General features: G+C 46.9%; 1 protein-coding gene and 1 long non-coding RNA gene across 5 annotated transcripts in view; one reads left to right on the forward strand and one right to left on the reverse strand.

Moving 5' to 3' along the window:
• The window catches only part of Osbpl10 (oxysterol binding protein like 10), a 242,830-nt gene that overhangs the window by 175,878 nt on the left and 46,026 nt on the right, over nucleotides 1-20,926 (forward strand). For all 4 annotated transcript variants that reach the window (XM_042282183.2, XM_076577295.1, XM_076577297.1 and 1 more), the window contains 2 exons: nucleotides 2,966-3,176; nucleotides 10,324-10,478. In XM_042282183.2, the coding sequence (XP_042138117.2) occupies nucleotides 2,966-3,176; nucleotides 10,324-10,478 (366 nt within the window). The remainder of the gene's footprint in view (nucleotides 1-2,965; nucleotides 3,177-10,323; nucleotides 10,479-20,926) is intronic.
• LOC121831005 (uncharacterized) lies at nucleotides 12,664-15,266 on the reverse strand. The gene is made up of 2 exons (XR_006074394.2): nucleotides 15,121-15,266; nucleotides 12,664-13,724 (listed from the first exon to the last, which is right to left on the reverse strand). It is a non-coding gene; the product is annotated as an uncharacterized LOC121831005 (long non-coding RNA).

The raw sequence follows: 20,926 nt of genomic DNA on the forward strand, positions 1-20,926 counted from the left end.
TGGTTGGCAGTCTCTCTTGGCAAGCTGAAACCAACAAAGAAGTATTGTTCATTAGTAAAATGAAGGACTTAGGCTAAAGCCCTATTATACTTATTGATGTTTCTCTAAACTTTGGGTCCTAAATGACTTCCCTTGTACTTTATTGGGAGAACATGGACATTGCGATTCAGTTGCTCATTCCGCATCTGGGACTGATCAGTGCCCAGTACAGATGTTGGTCCCTGTTCACACGCCAGCATCACTGAGCAGAGCAGACAAGTGTACCACAAGTGACTTCGGAGGGAGATGAATGCTTCCGAGGCTCCTTGGGGTGTGAGGAATTCAGCTGGAGCTGCAATTCCTTCTATTTCTTTTCTTGGATGGTCTGAGGTTTCCTTGTCTGGCTCTGACGTTTCAATGTAGCTTGAGGTTGACCTTCAGCTCCTGCCTCCACCTCCTGACTGCTAGGGTGTAGTTCTGTGACAACACACACCTTTACACAGTACGGGATCGAACCCAGGGCTTTGTGCATGCAAGTGCTCTACCATCTCTGCCATTCTTCCCCAGAGCTGAACCTCAGTCTTGAGGTTTCAATTTTAATTTAAATTAGGTGATTCAAGAGGCTTTCTAGAGAAGACAGAAAGAGAAAGGCGCCTAGGAGCCCTGCAATGTCTCAGGTGCTGCTGAAGAAACAGCATGGCTGATTCAACCTCTGCAACCCACAAAGACCAAGTTGCACAAGCAGATTCTGGATGTGCACAGTATTTGGGAGGGGGCTCCAGATTATGTCTCTGCATGTGTTTATGGACATAGATGACTTAAAAAAAGTCATCTTGTAAAATTGAAATGGTTGGGGGGTGGAGAGAGAGCGAGCTAGCTGTGTGCACCTGTGTGTGTGTGTGTGTGTGTGTGTGTGTGTGTGTGTGTGTGTGTGTGTGTAGGCTGGGGTCAACACCGGATCTCTTCCTTAATTTCTCTCTACCTTGCTATTTGAGGCAGGGTCTCTCACTGAACCCGAGGTTTGCCGGTTAGGCTGGGCTGGCTAGCCAGTGAGCCCCAGAGATCCTCCTGTCTCCAGCATGATGGTTACCGGGGACGCCTTTTTGATGTGGGTTCGGAGGAGTCAAACCTAGGTCCTCAAGCTTGCTCAATAAGCACTTGACTGAGCATTTGCCCAGCCCAGATGCGCTTTCTGTTTTTTGTTAAAGCACTTGCCTGCACCAAGTGGTAGATAACAGCGTTTGTTTTCTGAGCAACAGCAGGAGGGTGTTGGGTGGGGGAGCCCAGGTGTGCCCTATTCCCTGCTTTTCTTCTCTTCGTGACAGAATATCTGACAAGGAGCAACTTAAGGGAAGAGAGGTTCCTTTTAGCTCGCGGTTGAGGAGTCCATGATGGCAGGGAAGGTGTGTGTGTGGGGGTGTGGCATGGAAGGACGACAGCCATTTGTTCACTTTTCAGAGAACCAGAAGCAGAGTGGGCTATACACCCTCAGAACCATGCCCTAATTATCTTCTCCAACTTGGCCCCACCTCCTGAAGGTTTCCCGACATGCCAAAATAGCACCACCAGTTGGGGACCAAGGTTCCAACTCATGAGCCTGTGGAAATGGAGCACCCGAGAGTCATTGGTCCAAGTCCAGTGTTCCTTACCCTTGCTGCTGCTTTCCAGCTGGGCTCATCATGCTGGTGACAAGAACCCTCTGGGATTGACAGGGACAGTGCAGGAAATGTCACCCTAGGCTGAGAACAGGTTTTGTAGGAAAGCCCAAAGAGCAATAATGGAGCAGTGTCTGAGGTGCAGGCGGTGGCCCCGCTCAGGGTCAGCAGCCCCGTGACCTTGGGCTGTTGCTTTCTCACCCACTTCTTGAAATGACTAATTATCTGCTAGATGTGGTGCTTAGTGCTTTACGTTCATCATCCAGTTTAATGTGACAAAGCTGTAAAACACCAGGAGCCCGGATGGCGCAAGGTAACCGTGGAGGGCTTCGCTAGCTCTCTCTGGAGCGCTTTCTCCTTGATGTGCCGTCCAAAGACACAGCCAGACCCCGGTTTGCCTTGTGAGGGAGGAGCTTGCCAGCCGAGGGCACACAGGAGGGTCCTTGGGTTTGTCGTGAGGTGAGCCAGGCTGTAGCCAGGCTGGCTCTGCCGTTCCCGGTTGTTCTCTTCTTCCCCATGTCTCACGGGGTGTGACGGAAAGTCGTGGTGTCTGTTGTCATTTTGTAAAATGGGATGGCGTGTCGGTGGCTTTGCCACGACTCTCCTCACATCAGTTTCACTCTGCTTTGGGACGGGGGTGCTTAGAAGAGACGGACTGGAGCTGGAGGGGAAACAAGAGACAACCCCCTCTCCGAGAGGGAGAGCCCTCCACAGAGACAGTGTTGAGGAAGGTTGTAAAGACTTCTGCTTTTCCTTTAAGGGTGTTGCCTAGCCCAGGCTGGCTTTGAACTTACCATGTAGCAATGTGTCTTGTAGCCCAGGCTGGCTTTGAACTTACCATGTAGCAATGTGTCATGTAGCCCAGGCTGGCTTTGAACTCATCCCCTTTTACTTCTGATTCTCCTGTCTCTACACTTCTAGGGCTGGGAGTATTGGTATGCAACACCATGCCTGGTTTAAGTGGTGCTTGGGAATGAACTCGGAGCTCTGTGCACGCCAGGCCAGGATTCTGCCAGCTCAGCCATCTCGCTAGCCTAAGACTTTGACTTTTACTGTATCTACTATTGACTTGTTCCCTGAAGTCTGTAAAGTCGTACCTAATGGTCCTGTTATTGCCTTTTATCTCTGATGTCATCCTGACAGTCTTTGGGTCAGTGTTTTGGGGTGTGAATAGATGGACCCCCACGCGGGCACCTGGGCCTGACCACAGCAATGGCTGAGTGTGCCCAGAACACCCTGTGGGCAGAACCTACTGTCCAGTTCCAAGGCTCCATGTGGGCTTGGAGCCTCACAAAAGGGAACCTCCTCATCTCCGCTGTCCTCATTTCTAGATGATGAACCAGGTGGAAGGTCAGCAGAAGAACCTTGTGCACGCCATCGAGTCCCTGCCAGGCTCCGGCCCCCTCACAGCCTTGGACCAGGACCTGCTTCTCCTGAAGGCTACCTCCGCTGCCACCCTCAGCTGCCTCGGGGAGTGCCTCACCTTGCTCCAGCAGAGTGTGCGCCAGGCGGGCCCATCTAGCCACAAGTCAGGGGCCTCAGGTGAGCGCTCCACTCCCAGCCCTGAGCTTGTCTAGTTCAGATGCGTATTATTGCCCTTTGTGTGCATGTGTGCATCCTGTCCCATCCACCCCCTCTCAGTTTTCTGAGACAGGACCTCACCGTGTAGTCCAGGCTGACTTTGAATTCACTATGTAGCCTAGGTTGGCCTTGACCTTATGGTGATCCTCCTGCCTCCGCAGTCTTAGGGCTGCAGTTATGGGTATGGACCACCATGCCCTACTCTTTCACTGTCCGTCCATCTGTCCTTTGGTCCAGTTAAGCCTCCATGCCTCTTCCCCAGTAGCATACCATCCTGTAAAAATGCAGCCAATGTGTATCCACCGACTGTCGAGTCTTCTTCCAGATGTGGCAGCCTTGCCCTGATGTTGACTCTTGTCCTCAGCACGCCACCTCTCGGATCTGTCACCGGGTACCCTGCAGCTGGTTTTCCATGCTGTGTGTCCCTCCCAGTTGCTTTAGATGACAGACCCTATACATGGCCTTGACTTTCTACCCTGCTCACCCCTCTGAGGGATAGGTGCCTGCAGCTCCTTTAGGGACAGTGTCATGCAGGCCTCCCTTGGGGCTGGTCATATGGGAGGATTTTGCTGAAGAACATTCCAGAAGCATGGCTAGTTCCTCTTCCAGAAGCCAAAGACAGGAACATGTGGTCTTCAGAGAATCCAGTCCTATCTGAGGAGTCAGTACTAAGCAGACAGAAAGACATTACTGAAGATTAAATTCAATAACGAAGGTGAAAATAGCTTGCGAGGAGAGGGCTGGCGGGGTGGCTTGGTCGGTCAGTACTCCATCTCCAGACAAAGCAAAACCAAAACCAATGAGCAAATGATTCCAGGCTTCAAAAAGGCTACGGGGATGGTAAGGGGCTGGAGAGATGGTGCAGGTTAAGAGCACTGGCTAGAGTTAGGTTCCCAGTACCCATACTGGGTGGCACCCAGCTGCCTGTAATTCCAGCCCCAGGGAATCTGATGCCCTCTTCTGGCCTCTGTAGACACCTACACTCATGTGCACATATCCCTGTCTCACCCCCCCCCCACACACACCATGCCACATACATACACATAATTAAAAACCTTAAAAATATTTTTTTTTAAAAAAAAAAAGAATAATAGACTAGACTTGTCTAGCCAGGGTACCCAAGGACCCGCCTGTCTCTGCCTCCCTGACACTTGGGTTATATATTCATGAGCATACCTGCTTTTTACTTTTCACATGGCTGCTAGAGGTCAAACTCAGGTCCCCATGGTTGCAGAGCAAGCACTTTGTCCACTCTGAGCTGTCTCCCTCCCCTCCCCATCCCCTCCCCCAACCTTCTTGATCATTTTGTCAAAAACCATGCCTGGAAGTTAGAAGGCATCTTTGCTCACCACTGGAGCCCTACACGTGACTAGATTAGTGGGAGACCGAAGCTTCATGGGTAATTCATCTCCTCTGCTCCCAACTCTTTTAAGACTTATGTGTCCCCGTGACACTCAGTTTTACAATGTATACAAACCGTTTAAATCTGTACCACACATTGGGGAGGAAATGGAGTCCCTTCTTACATCCGGGTCTTCATAGTTCAAACATGACCCCCACCTAGCAGATCAGATAAGTGTTACCACAGAATGTGTTTACCATCCTGGGTCCCCTAGGCTGGCAGGAGCTACAGCCACCTGGCATACACTGATGAAGATGTGCATGTCTAAGGAGAGCCAGGACGGGCGGAGGGAAACAAAACCTCTCAGGGTTTTCATAGCTGCTGTACCTGCAGCTCACTGCAGAATTATACCCCTGTGGATAATTCTGACTTACCCAGGATTTGACTTTCTGGTTCTTGCCCTGTGTTTTTTTTTATCAAAGTGAATTTTTTACTTCCTCCATCCTCCTGCCTCTCCTCCCCAGCCTTTCTGTCCACCCCGCCCCACCCCTTTTCCTCTCCCCTCCAACTCCCATTTTAAAGACAGGTTCTCCTGTGTTGAATTTGCTATATAGCCAAGGATGACCTTGAACTTCTAACCTTCATGCCTGTACCTCCCAAGTGCTGGGACTAGAAGCACCACGCCTGCCCCTTGTGACGTCATAGTAGTTCATGTCCTGTAACGTTTCTGTGTATCTCCTGGGAAGCTGGTTGGCTGAGGCTCTTTGTTTGCAGATGCACGCTGGTCCGTCTTTTGTCCTAAGCACATTTTCAGATGTACTTGCTTCCCTTTTGTGCATCCTAACAACTGCCAGACCTGTCTCTGGGGGGCATCGTTAATGTTTTCAGAGAGGTTGGTTTGCAGGGAAGAGTAATGGGGTGATTTGGCTTTTCAGTCAAGGCCTGAAGTATGCAGCTCTCACCATTATGTGCCTGGTTGGAAGGGTCTGAGTGTCTGTCTTCCACAGCCTCGATCTATGGGAAAAGTGGACAGAGATGGACTCAGAACTTTGGGACTGTACTTGGGTTCCCAGCGTGGAGGAGAATTGAAGCTTGATTTGAGGTCTCTGTTTCTTACTGGTTACTTACTGCTGGGCTTCGTTCAGGGTGTGGAGATCAGCTCCAAGCAGACACTGTACCCACACATTGTGGTTCTGGGTCAGAGCCGGACCTTCCCAGCCTGCTGGGCACAAAGTGGGCTTGGGAAATGGGGCCCCTGGAGCCAGCTCTGTCAGGATGGTGACAGCAGGGCCCCAGTGGGCTGAATGAGGACAGAGCAAGACAGGTAATGGGAGAACTGGGGCAGAAAGCAGTTTGTCCGCTTGCTTCCATCGTGTTCTAGAATATTCTCCTCCTCTCCTAAGATTCCTGGAAAGTGCTGTTGATAAGTGTGTCACATTGGAAATGGTTGAATGTGATGATCACACGACTATTCTGGGCTTTCCTGGCCATCTGCTTCACTTTTGTCCTCCCCCACCACTCAGCGCCTCCCTTTTCTGTCTTCCCCCTTCTGCTAAGGCTGCCCACCGCCAGTCACTCTTATTTTACAGTTTTAAGCCAAGATAGAAATGCGATAGTGCCGTCAGTCCGTGAGTAGGTAGGAAAAGCTACAATCTTTCCTTGCAGTGTGTTTCAGATTGGGGGAGCTTTCTTAATCAGTCAAAACAAAGTTCTGGAGTGGCATTTTCTCCATAGAGGAGGCTGTCAGTCAAGGACTGGGAGATGGCCCTGGCAGTACAGCGCCGGCCACGTAAGCACGAGCACCCAAGTTCAGTCCTTCGAACGCATGTTACAAGAACAACAGATGCTTGCCTTGGTGCCATGCACCTGGGATCCCAGCAGTGGCCTGGGGAGGTGTGGAAAGAGGAGGAATCCTGGGGCTAGCCAACTGCACTAGTTCAGTCAGCAAGTTCCAGGCCAAGTGAGAGAGACACTGTCTCAAAAGGCCAGGGTTGTGACACCTGAGGACAGGCGCCCAAGGTTTCCTCTGGCCTCTACATTCACGTGTGTAGCACAAATCTCTAAAGGTCTTATTAATAAAAACAAACCTGAAACCATGTATTGGGGTGAATGCTGGAAGATCAGAGAAGCAGAACAAACCACAGCCACCTCACCTCGCCAAGTTCCTCAGCTGATTCTGTTTCCTCAGACTGGAAGCCTCTGAGTCCTCATCCAAATGGATCTCAGCTGAACTGCTGCTCAAAAGCCTAAAAGCTTAAGCAGGCTCTAGTTCCTGGTCCTCGCACCTTATATACCTTTCTGCTTCCTGCCATCACTTCCTGGGGTTAAAGGCGTGAGTCACCATGCCTGGCTGTTCCCAGTGTGGCTTTGAACTCACAGAGATCCGGATGGATCTCTGCCTCTAGGATGCTAGGATTCAAGGTGTGTGTGCCACCCACCATTTTCTGGCCTCTATGTTTATCTAGTGGCTGTTCTGTTCTCTGACCCCAGATAAGTTGATTAGAATGCACAATATATTGGGGGACACAATATATCACCACACACGTGCGCACACCACTTTAGTTCCTCCCCACCACGTATGCAGGTTAGGAACACTTGGCTTTCCTCTGCTGATCTGCCTTACACTTTCTCAGCTCTGGACGTTACAGCCTAACTCTGGAACCCTAGGTGGTTTCCTGAGCCTGAGAGACAAGGTGCTTCCAGGGGGCCTCTTTCTCCACATTGTTATTTTGCTACAGAAACTGTATTTCTCTGACCCTACCTTTGAGTTTTGGGGGAAAGTCTAAGCCCCAAAGGCAGTGGCCATGTCTGTGTTTGGTCTGTATTTTTTGTAGTTGTCAAAGCTGAGGGTTGCACAGCGTGTATTGAATCGCTAGTGATGAAGAGTGGGTGGGTGCACTCAAGCTCCCGCCTCCCCAGCCCGCTGCCTGTATTGTTGCTGCTGTCCTGTGTGTGTATATATGTGTGTTGTATCTATGTGGCCGTGCTGGGTATTGAACCTAGGACTTCACGCTTGTCGGCAAGCACTTTTCTGTTGTCATTCTCTTCATATCAGTGCATTCTTCTACATGCTAATGGTTAATTCGATCAGTTTGACTTTGATGTGAGCTGTATAATGATGTTCAGAAAAATTATTCATCACCAGTTCAGATAAAATCAATGAGATAACAGCCCTGAGTACAGAAGTCGAGTGCCCATGTCTCATGAAACAGGCCCGTGAGATGGCTCATTGGTAAAGGCACTTGCTGCTAAGTCAGATGACCTGCGTTTGGAGCCTGGGACCCACTTGGTGCAAAGAGAGAACCAAATTATGACAAGTGATACTTTAATGCACTGTATTTTAAACTGTAATAATGCAAAACTAACCCATGATGAACAGAATATCAAAATTTTACATAGACTAGACTCGTCAGTTTGGGGTGAGAGGCTGAACCACAGATGCGTATCTCCGGAGGCTGACTGTCCGAGGCTGACTCCCTCCGATGGAGCTCCCCCTCCCCACCGATGGCCACTCCCTCTCCACCGTGACATGCTTCCACCTGCTGTGTGTGCACAGTGCCAGCTCCTGTCTTCTCTTAAGCGTACCAATCCTGTCGGATGAAGGCCCTAGCTGATGAGCTTTTAACTTTAATTACTTCTAGAAAATTCTGACTTCAGATCTTGTCAGATTAGAGGTTAAGACATCAATCAAAATACAAACACTGAATCCACAGCAGATAGGAGTCAACATAGGTGGGGGGCGGGGGCAGATGGACGGATGGTCGGACAGACACATGGGTAGACTAGGTGAGGCGAATGAGACTAAACCACAAGACTGACTTTCTCCATGTTTTTTCAATGTTTATTCATTCATCCATGTATGAATTCATTCATTTTTTTAAAAAAGAGTTTATATGCATGAATGTTTTGCCTGCATGTATGTGTGTGGATCACATGCATGAATTGGTGTCCATGGAAGTCAGAAAAGTGAGGGCGGTATTGCCTCTGCCTCCAAGGAGTTGGTGTTCTAGGGAGGAAAGAGGGCACAGAATCCAGTGTGGGCCCTGGCTGAGCTCAAACAGCAGGGGGTCCTGTAAGGAAGGCAGTTTGCTGCAGTGTGGCTTGGGATGCCCTAGGACCAGGGATCTCCCAGGAGGCCTCTGAGCAGGTGATGCTTAGCACACCCCACCCCCACTTCCCCAGAGGCCGTCTAGAGGGCAGCACCTGGGAAGAAGGTGTGGTGTGTGCAATGCTCTAAGATGATAATGAACTCGGCTCAATGTCAGGGAGGCTGGAGCACACGGGGAGGGGGAGGGGCCTGCCAGCTCTGGGCTGGGAAGGCCCAGGGGCTTATGTTTTACTTCCCTTGGGGCTTAAGCAGTGGAGTTATGTAGCCTACTACATATGTATGTATTTAGAAGTATCGAGGATGGTATTGAAAAGAGAGACTTTTACATACAAGTGTACTTGGGTTGGATAACACCACCCTCAGCAACACACACACACACACACACACACACACACACACACACACACGGGTGGGGTGGGGTGGGAGCAAGCACCACATTTTTGTTGCTGTCTGTCTTACTTTATATACACCAATCAGAGTCTATCAGGATGCTAAAGGTTTAGGCCATTTCTAGATTTTTCTGAGCAAGTTCAGAAAGAACGTCCGCAGACAGGATTGCCTTGAGGATGGCACACCTGAGACCAGGAGGACCCAGTGAGCCCCCCTTTCTCTCCCACCCCCAGCTTGTCTTTGCTCCCTCATTTTTCCCTGCTCCTAGGTGGGGAACTAAATCTCCAGGCTGGAAGTGAGCTGAGAGTGACCTATTAGTCACCTTGCTAAACTGCCATGGGGTAAAGAAATTTACCTGTAATTACCCCCGTCCCCATTAATAAGCTCAGGAGGATACATGGTAATAATAATACTGTAAAAAATCATATTGGAGGAAAAAATCTTTCCCCGCCTCCCAGGCCTTGAAGGAAGATTGGGAAAATGCTTTTGGCTTAACAAGCTGCTATTTCTAAGGATTATTTCTTGCTAGAATGGACCAGGCATATTGGCCCTCAGTGGTGGGTCTTTTTAACATTCCCTGCACCTGGCCACATCTGGCAACAGGAGCAGCCTTTTGTGCCCACACTGTCAACATCTTTCCTGAACTGGGATGATTCAACAACAAAATACATTTTGAGTTGCCTGTATCTGACGATATGACTCAGTCTTTAAATATTATAAAATGTTTTGGAAAGTAAAAAAAAAACAACAACCCAGCATTATCTAATGCTGGTAAAATGCATTGTTGGGGGCTGGGGAGGTGACCCTGGGTGGAGCGCTTGCCATGCAGCATGAGGACTTGGGTGCAGCAGTGTCCACCTGTGTTTCCAGCAATGGGGAGCTGGAGACAGGGAGATCCTGGTACTCCTTCAGCCAGCCTCGCTGAATTTGGTAAGCTCCAGGTTCGGTGAGAGGCCATGACAAAGTGGGGGAAAATCAAGGTGGAGCGTGATTGAGAAAGACACCTGACGAGCCCCTCTGGCCCCGTGTGCATGCACTCACCAAATACAAATTGTTTCTTTCTGGTCCATGATGACTCTGGTCCTGATACTGTAGGAAAATGTCTCTTACGTGCACGGTCAGGAACCTCCTTCAAAACAGACTCCCCCCATGTGTGACAAAGGGCCCATGTCACATGGGTCTCCTCATATGACAAGGTACAGATACTTCCTAGGCTCTAAGTATTAGATTTGGAGAATATCTGGCATCATTCTAGCTCTTTATTTCAGAAACCATCCTGGGATGGCATGGGCCCACGTCACATTCCACAGAGCAACTGAAAAACGGGACCCTTGGCTCTTTGCCCTCAGCCAGTGCCAACATAACGTGGGCAATCCTACCCAACTCTTCGGAAGAGGAGCCTGGCTCGCAGCCAGAACCAGAGGTAAGCCGGTGTCCTTTCCCAGCACACCCGTTGCTTGTGTTAGTACTTGTTCAGAAAGTGGGTGAGCATATTTGTAACCTGCTCACTGCTTTAAGAGGAGGCAGGCACGTTATCAAAAGCGAGAATTTCCCAGAGAGACGAAATCAGCTCCTTGCCTGACTGGAACTCTCCCTTGTCCTTGTGTTTGGCAGCTGCTGGGAGCCATTGCCTCTCTACCAATGAGGAGCCTCCAATTTGGATTGAAATGAGTCTCATTTTAACCTCAAGTGGGAGAAATTCCAGCAGACCCTAAAAGTATCTAAATGTGCCTATTGGCATGATGGGAGTAGTTCCAAGACCACCTGTTGCTCCCTTGAATTATGGCTCCTCCATATGGTTCATGCTGCCCAAGCTCCTGCCTCACAAGCTTGACTCCTGCATGCCTCCAACAGGCCAGGGGTGAGATGTCCTCATATGTGTTATGTGCAGAAAGTTCAGCTGCACAGGGGCATTGCCCTGCTCTGTCACAGGACAACAGTCCCTGCAGATGTTGACCACCTGCCAGGTCTCAGCAGGTTGCAAGGACTCTACCATCTGCCTGCCCGCCACAGCCCTGTTCCCCTAACTCTGCCTCCAAGTGGCCACTAGAAGGGAACTAATTGTGTTCCCCTTGCCAATTTTATTTTGTGTCAAGGATGACAGTAATCTATAATTTAATATGCACATTCTCTTGAGATGCTATCTGGAGTCAGGCTAAGGCCAGTTTTAACTATTTTTTTAGACATCATTCTTAATCTCCAATAAAATAATTTTAGCCTGAAAATTGTGGAGGATTCGCAATATGCATTTCGATGACCTTGGTGAACAGCTGATGTTCTTCTCTAAGCCAGGGTCACCTTCTGATACCCGTTGGCAGTGATGAGTGGCGTAGCTCTGACAAAGGCAGGAGCCATCCGCTAAGAAATATCTCAGCCACTTCTTCAAGGGGCCTGAGCAGGGTTTGGAGTGAGTAGGGTTGTGACTTTGGTGACTGCAGGGGATTTCAGGCTGAGACAGCCCTGCAGCTGAAGTTGGTGACTTGGGAGCTCTGCTGTCCCTTCAGGAGACAGGGTGGCTTGATGGTTGAGGATGGCTGAATAATTGCAAAAGAGATTTTTAAAATCGCCATGGGTTGGCCACGCTGGTGCATACCTGTAGTCCTAATGCTTGGGAGGAGGAGACAGGAGGATCAAAAGCTCAAGGTCAACCTTGGCTACATAGCAAGTTCCAGGCCAGCCTGAGCTACAGGAGACCTTGTCTCAAAGAGAAAAAGAATATATTAATTAACTAGCTGAAAAAATCTAGGGCCACCAAGATGGCTCAGCGGATCAGATTACTTCCTATGCCAAGCTAACAACCTGAGTTCAATTCCTGGACCACATGTAAGTAAAGGTGTCAGGAGAGGACCAACTCCACGAAATTGTCCTCTGACCTCCACGTGCTCATAGTGCTATACAAACTAGTAAGTGTAAAAAAACGCTTATGTACATACATAGATACCATACCCTCCGTTTTCCCAAAGAACTTTGTGTGGGGCTGGGTCACACCATGGTGAATATGCACAAAGCTGTACTCCAGAGTAGTATTATTACATCTCCGTGGTTCTTTTAACATTTATTTTTAAATTAAAAATATTGCATTTGTTAATTGTGTATACGGGAGAGGTTGTGAGTGCAAGCATGCTAGTGTGTGCATGCCACAGTGCACGTGAGGAGGTCAGAGGACAATTTGGGGGAGCCACTTCCTTCCTTCCCTAGGGATTGAGCCATCTCACGGATGCTGTGACCATTTGTTCACAGAGACTAGAGCCTCGTAAATATGCTAGGAGGTCTGTGGTATCCATTTCTTGTTGTGTGGGTCCCCTGAAATGTTTCTTCTCCCTTTGCCGGGTGTCCATGGCCTCTGCCTCCTAAAGGTTGAGGCTGGTCTGTTGTTTTTCACTCAAGGTCATATCATAGATCGTTTTAGCACCCATCAACAGTACTAGCAGAAGATAGTGTTCACTGTTCATCCTCCCGGGGCTGGTGGGATGGTGTCTGCCCCCAAGCCTGATGACCTGAGTTTATCCCTGGACCCAAAAAGTAGAAGGAGAGAATTAACTCCTGCAGGTTGCACTCTGACCTCCACATAGAATAAACATTTTTTAAAGATTAAAAAAGGATGTGTGTGTGTGTGTGTGTGTGTGTGTGTGTGTGTGTGTGTGTGTGTGTGTGTGTGACTATGCTTCCATACATATGTGTGCCTGAGGGGGCCAGAAGAGGGTATCAGATCCCCTGGAGCTAGAGTTACAGGTAGTTGTGAGCCACAGGACACGGGTGCTGGGAGCCAAACCCTTGTCCTCTGTTGGAGCAGCAAGTACTTTTGCTGAGATGTCTCTTCTGCCCCATGCTAAAAAATTACAAACAATAAATTAAGAACTTCCGAGTTTAGCTTTTAAAACAATCTTCTAAAAAAGAGAACCTTTGGCCGTTAACATGGAAGAAGCTCTTGGTTTCCAGCTGTCTGTCCTGCAGTCATCCTTTGGTGAGAGGAATGTGTGGTAAAGTCCGGTGACTCCTCCAGGCGGACTGAGATGTACAGAGGGCTTGTGTCGTGATGGTTTTCAGAGACGTGAGAACTGAAGTTCTCTGGTAAAGAGTCTGTCATTTTCCCCCAGGGACAGCCCTGGCAGACAAGTCTCAAAACCCAACTGGCCAGTGGTTAGGTAATGATTTTCTTTTTGAAACATCATGCTTTGTCTCTCTTTCCCCCTTTTTTTTCTTTAATAGTTGAAGCAGCTAGCAAAATCCACCCAACAGCTCTCCTGTCAGATAAAGTGAAATGTGGCCATTGCCTCCCCCTATAAGATCAGGAGAAACCAACTTCAGGAGGGACGGAGGGGATTTCTCAAGGCGGACGTTCCTTTGGTTCCTCACCTGTGTTGATATAGAGAATGGAGCTCCTTCTGTGATTGGTCCCTAAGGGAGAACTAATTTAAGGGGCTGGGGTGGTGGTTCAGTGGTAAAGTGATTGTCCCTCAAGCATGAGAACCTGAGTTCGAGTCCCCACAGTCCTGTGAAAGCTGGACACAGTGGTGTTCGCCTGTATTTCCAGTGCTGAGGAGGTAGAGACATGAGGATCCCGGGACTCGCTGAACAGCCCTCCGAGCGTTGCTGTGCTCCAGATCTGTAACACGAACTGCCAAATGGTCTTTAATAAAAAACCCAGAGCCAGAAATTGGGGTAAACACTGAAAGATCAGAGAGACAAAGGAACAAGTTACCTCTTACCTCTAGGACTCCTCAACCTGAAAAGCTTTTCTCAGCCAAAAGACTTTAGTTCCTGTCTCCTCACCCCTTATATACCTTTCTCTGCCCGCCCATATCATTTCCTGTCTCAACTTTCCTAGTGCTGGGTTTAAAGGCCTGTGACTCCCAAGTACTGGGATTAAAGGTATGTGCCACCACTGCCTGGCTCTGTTTCTCTCCTAGACTGAGTCAATCTCATGTAGTCCAGTGTGGCTTTGAACACACAGAGATCCAGACTGATCTCTGCCTCCCATGTGCTAGGATTAAAGGTGTGTGCCACCACTGCCTGGCCTCTATGTCTAATCTAGTGGCTTGTTCTGTCCTCTGATCTTCAGGCAAAGTTTATTAGGGTACACAATAGATCACCACACAGGTCCAGTGAAAGACTCTCAAATAAGGTGGAAAAATTAAGGTGGAAAGCGGCAGAGGAAGACACCCAACCTCAGTATCTGGTGTCTACTTGTGTGTGCACACATAGGAATACACCCCCCATACTCAGGAACTCTGTCCGAGAATTGTAGTTACTGTGCATTACCTTAAGGGAAGCATTTTCTTCTTGTTTATTGCTTTGGTCATCCATTCTGCCTTCCATAGTCATAATTAGAATGCAGAAGTGCATTCCATCTCCTCCACTGGTTTCTGGCTTACCACCAAACAATGGAAAAGACATGCATTTTCTTCTCACGTTTATTTATTTAGTGTGTTGGGGCATGGGATGCAGCCATGAGTGGAAGTCAGGAGACAGCTTGTAGCAGTCAGTTCTCTCCTACCCTTGTGGGTCCGGGGATTTGAACTCAGGTCATCAGCCTTTGTGGCAAGCCCCCTTACCCTCTGGGTCATTTTGCTGGCCCCACACATGCATTTTCAAATGTAGTTTGCTTAATTCCCAGCAGAACCAAAGCTCAAAGAACAGCACGTATTTAATCCATGCTCTAGAAGGGAGTGTGCTGGGCTTTGATGCAGAATCCAGTGATCTTAACTCGCCATTCTGCTGGGGCAGGAACTAACTAAATGTGAGAATGTAGTGTTCTTTCATAGTGAAATGAGTTAGGGGTCCAGTTTCATTTGCTAGTAGAACAAGTTTACAACTTTGTAAGACTATTTGAAATTCAAATTTAGTTCTTAGAAGGTTTTATTCTGCATCCTTTATCTACAACAGTTTGTCTTAGGACAGGCAGGCAGATGCCAAGGCTCCTCTCCCTTCATCCTGTCTGTTGCTTGACTTTCCCTGCATGGATGTAAGGAGACATTTGTGTACCCCAGACAGGGCACAGACAGATTGAGGAAGTGATTCCATCGGGGCAACTTAGTGAACCAGAGTTTCTCAGGGTTACTTACAGAGCGTGGCTGAGGGGCTCCTTCATCCTCTCGATTCCAGTCTGTCCTGAAAGGTGGCCTTACTTGAGTGTTGCCAGACCTGTGTGGAATCTCTTGTGCATGGCAGGCCCCTCCCCTGGCTGGCACCAGGTTTCAGCTCTCCCTTCCTGCAATATAAGACTATTGGGAGAAATCCCAGTTCCTCGGGGCCCATTGTCTAGATAATCTGCTCACTCAGGGAAGGGCACCTGTGTCTCTAGACCACCACCATCCCTGCCAGGGTAGTTATTTGGATCATTTGTTTTTACTTTTTAATTGAGGTTTTGGATAAGGAACAGAAAGACCAAACAAAACCAGGACTTTGGAATTTAAATATTCTGACAGCACGTTTTAACTAACAATGGTTAAGTTCTTCGATATTTCATGTCTAAGTAACATGCAACCTCATAGCTTTCTGCCAATTGAATGGCTAATGGTTTCTATAAATCTGTGTCTATAAATCCAGACAAATTATGGCTCTCATGTAAGCACTCCACATGAGGGAAAGGCATGCTGTATGAGGTGTGAAAACCATAGGGCTTTTATCTCTATCTCTTTGTCTAAGTTCATTTGGCAGCATGGAGACTTTTGTAATGCATAGAATTAGCTGGTTTGTAAACAGATCTAAATATCATAAAAAATGAGCCGCTTTCTCAGTGGCATTCCAGGATGTTGCCTCTGTTGGCTCATTTGCATAGCAGTTATATACTATCCACGACAGGCGGGCAGTCGCATTATATATATCATAAGAATATTTTTAACCAAAGACTAGAAACATTAGAAATTGAGCTCAGGGCTGGTGATGTGGCTCACCAGGTAAAAGTGCTTGCTGCATGGACCTGGTGACCTGAGTGTGAGTCTCTGAGCCCATGGTGGGAGGTAAAATGTGACCCACACTAACACACGCACAAAATAATAATAAAGAGTTAATACCGTGAGTCCGGATTTGGAGATACAGCTTGGTTGTTAAGGGCACTTGCTGAAAAACCACGAGGACCTGAGTTTGTTCTCAGCACCTTCATAGCCAGCGCACCTTTAACCCCAGTGCCAGGGTGAATGGAGAACAGAGGGTATCTGGAGTTTGTTGGCTGCCAGCCCAGCTGAAAAAGCACAAGCTGTATGTTCAGGGGTAGACTGTGCCTCAAAGGAATAAGGCAGAGCACTATGGGACCTGACACCCTCCACACACAGGCCCATACACCACACACACCACACACATAGACCCATACACCACACACAAACCCATACACCACACACATAAACCCATACACCACAGATCTGTACACCATACACAGACCCATACACACCTCACATAGACCTGTACACCACACACAGGTCCATACACCACACACAGACCACACTCACACTAAAAATAAACAAGTCTTGAATTCAGTGAAAGAATTCTAAATTTAATACTGTCTTTTGTTAACAATACTTGTTTTACCTTAATTTCATTATATATAAAATTAGATATTAAGAAATGGCATTGTATAATAAGATGTATATTATCGATCAGCAATGAATTAATGTTGAGTAACGACTTCATTATTCAGTAGCAGAAGCAGCCTATCTCAACACTGATGAAACATATGTATATTTCTTATAGAACAAAGGTCAGAAACCACACAAAACTATCTTTGTATACTGAGCCAGGCTTTTAAGTTTTAATCTTTTGAACTTACATTTTATGTTTTCCAAGCAGAAGGCATTCTAGAAATTTCTCTGAAAATTTGATGGAAATCATTTTTTTAAAAACTTACCCTTTTGCTACAGAATATTAGCTCTTTTTTCTTGGTATTATCCAATGACATTGACCTTTTCCATTACATATGGAGTCATACCAAAGCTGACCCAGCTTCTTCACCCTACTGGTCAGGGTTGGTGTCTTTTGTTATCCCATCACTAAGAGGAAATGTCACATAAATGGAATGTAAAGATCTCTGACAAACATATCCATTCATGATTTTATGAGTAAAATCTTATGTTGGGGCTGGGGAGATGACTCAGTGGTTAGGAGCACTTGCTGTTCTTCCAGAGGACCCTGAGTTCCATCCTCAGAACCCACATCAGGCTCCTCACAACCACCTGTAACTCCAGCTCCAGGGGATTGATGCCCTTTCTGGCCTCTGCAATCACGTTGTACTCATATGCACATACCTACACACACACACACATACACACACACACACACACATACACATACACAAACACTTAAGAATTAAAGTTCTAAATGTTTATAATTAGAAGTACAAAAGTATTCTTGGAAACACAAACCTCATAGCAATAATCTAATAAAGGGATTTTTAATAAGGTCTTAGTGTATGGCCCTGGGTGGCATGGCACTGTGTAGACTAGGCTGGTATCAAACTCACAGAGATCTTTCTGCCTCTGCCTCCCAAGTGCTGGGATTAGAGGCATGTGCCACCACACATAGTCATAAAGGTTTGTTGTTGTTTGAGACAGGATTTCTCTATGTAGTTCTGGCTGTCCTGGAACTCACTGTATAGACCAGGCTGGCTTCAAACTCAAGGAATCCACCTGCCTTAGCCTCCTAAGTCCTGGGATTAAAGGCATGTGCCACAACATCTAGCTCATATTTCTATAATTATGTATCGTGCTACTTATATCTCAGAAAACTTATTCTTGACAACCTCATTATATCAAGAAAATGTTACAAAGTAATTATAAATAGCTTCTTTCTATTAGTTTTCCAATGTATTTAAAATCATACATCTTGATTAGCATAAAACATTTTTATGTCTTGTTTCTATTGCCCTAGAATACTAAGGGGAAAATGTAAAATTTAATTTCTTTTTAGAATCTGTTTTAGAAGAAAATCCTTACCAAAATTTATGTAGCAAATAAAAAATTTTGTTACTTAACCAACTTTTATCTTATGCCTTAATGAATACTGTTTTATGTAAACACTAATGGTACTTTTGAAGTCTTTATTTTAGATGTTTATTGTCCCTCTAGAATACTTCCTTGAGAAGATCAGATATCCCTTAATGGTGTGTTCAGAACATCTTAATGTTCTGTGAAGCACATTCAATGTGCTCAATATTTCATTTTTAATAGGTTTTAGGAAGTTAAGCATTTGGAAGTTTATATGGTAGAAGTATAGATCATTCATGTCTATGAGATGACGAGCCCAAGTTAGATTTATGACACAGTAAAGTCAGGATCCTCTGCTTTTGTTCATGCTTTGGTGTAAATTGTGCTACTGGGGTTTAAAGCGGCGTGTCTGGGGCTGGCGAAATGGATCAGTGGGCAAGCCTGATGACCTGAGTTCAATCCCAGGTCTCACATGGTTGAAAGAGAGAACCGATTCTAGGAAGTTGTCACCTGACCTCTGAACAGCAACATCACATGCCTGTGGCCCACACACTTACACACAGGATAAATTTGGGTTGAGTGAGGTGGTGCACACCTTTAATCCCAGCACTTAGTAGGCAGAGGTAGGTGGATCTCTGTGAGTTTGAGGCTAGCCTGGTCTACATGGTGAGTTCCAGGCCAGCCAGTGAGACCCTGTTTCAAATTCTTTCTTAAAAAAGTGTTTCTGATTAAAGTTTATCAAAAGCTTAAGTGATTTCTCAGATTCAATGGCTGTCCTTTAATCCCTGCATCTCATTTAGGCTGGTAAAATAAGAGCCTTAACTAACCCGTTTCCTTAGGAGACTGAAGAGAAAGAGGACTAAAGTTTCAGGTTGTTTTCAAGATTTTATAAGCTTACATGTGCAGACACACACACAAAAATGTTTTGGTAGACATGTTAATAATAGCAATGTTAAACTAAGCCGAGACCAGCCTGGATCCCAGAATGAGACCTTATCTTAAAACACACAGACACAGACAGACAGACAGACACACACACACCTTGTATGCAATAAGAGTCAGAAACAAGACTAATAAACCAACGTACAAAATGACACATAAGAACAATTGTAAATGTCATACTGTACTCTTAAGATCATGAAAGTGTGAGTCAGCATTCTCCCTGGGAGCCTCATAAACTTGGTATTTTCCATGCCTATGCAAATTACAATGGAGATCTCTCCAAAAATGTACTCAAATTGAAACACAGCCAGCCAGGCTCCCCTGGGAACATTAGGCCCTTGACCTTAATCCCACAGTATCAGTACCCCAAAAGAAAACAAGATGGCTATTGGAGCCCCAGACACTGGAGGTAGTTTGTCTCACATCAGCTGTGACAGGGAAGTGAGTCCAGGTGGCTGTCCTACTTCTGATGTGGAGATACAGATTAGAGCAGGCACTGGAAAGATGAGTCAGTAGAGACCACACTTGCCCTGCCAGCGAGGCCCGGAGTGTGGCTGCCTGCGACCCCAGCTCTCAGGAGGCGGAGACTGGGAACTCCTGTGGCAAGCTGGCTGCTTAACTAGCTGGGGTCAGGCAGCTCTGGGCTCAGCAAAAGACCCTACCTCAATAAAGTGGCGAGCAATTGGAGACTAGGGAGATGGCTTAGTGGTTAAGAGCACTAGCTGCTCTTATAGAGGACCTGGGTTCAATTCCCAGCATCCATGTGGTGGCTCTCAACCATCTGTAACAAAAATTCCACATGGCCCCATGTCCTCATCTGACTTCCATGAGTACCAGGTGTGCACATAATGCAGACATACTTGCAGACAAAACATGCACATAAAGTGTTTTTTTTTTTTTTTTTTTTTTTTTTTTTTTTTTTAAGAGAGCAATTGAACAAGATACCCAATATCTAGACTGAAGGAGTTAACCAGGCGGTAGCTTGAGTTTTCCTGCCTTGCCCACAGTCAGGACAAATCTCTGTCACCTGCCAGTCCCACAGCCGCTCAGACCCAACCAAGTAAACACAGAGACTTATATTGCTTACAAACTGTATGGCCATGGCAGGCTTCTTGCTAACTGTTCTTATATCTTAAATTAATCCATTTCTATAAATCTATACCTTGCCACGTGGCTCGTGGCTTACCGGTACTTTACATCTTCCTTGTCCTGGCGGCTGCTGCAGGCAGTGACTCCTTCTGCCTTTCTGTTCTTTCTTTTCTCTGTTAGTCCCGCTTATACTTCCTCCTAGCCACAGCCAATCAGGTTTTATTTATTGACCAATCAGAGCAACACATTTGCCATACAGACCATCCCACAGCACAGCCAAGTGCAGACCATCTCAGACACCTGCACTCAGGCTTGTGGTCCTAATCATCCTCTATGTGGACCTGCTGGGTAAAGCCATGAGGAACCCGAGAACGGGCTCCCACAGGACATACAGAACATCCCATAGCACCAGGCACTTTTGAAATTACAAAAGTAAACTAGAGTACTCTTTATAGATAAGAGCAGGTCAAAATTTAAAGCCCCCCCCCTTTTTTAGCTAATTCACCAATAATACATTATAAGTAGTTTTTCCTCCTGGTAGGAAAACGCATAGGTGATAGTGTAGATATAAAATGCCAGCGGCTGCCAAGATTCCCCAAATATCTCATCTGCAGGGCCCAGTCACCACAGGTAGCCTCTCAACTACCTTTGTCTTCAGGTGGCCATCGTCCCTTGATTGAAATGGGGAGGGCCCAAGTCACCTGAAGAGCTGGAGTTCTTGCTCTTGGCAGACTCACTGAAACTGGGCATCTAAGTTCATCTCTGCCATCTTAAGCTTCCCCTATTCCAAAAGAAATTGGGAAGTAGAATTCAGTAAACAAAAGTGGACCTGCTTCTAGTTTGGACTGTGTCAGCCTTACAATTTATTAAACATTTTCCTTTTTATTGATGGCGTGTGTGGGTGCAGGGTTATACACACGCA

This window comes from Peromyscus maniculatus, chromosome 7 (genome assembly GCF_049852395.1).
Source record: "Peromyscus maniculatus bairdii isolate BWxNUB_F1_BW_parent chromosome 7, HU_Pman_BW_mat_3.1, whole genome shotgun sequence".
Taxonomy (NCBI): Eukaryota; Metazoa; Chordata; class Mammalia; order Rodentia; family Cricetidae; genus Peromyscus; species Peromyscus maniculatus.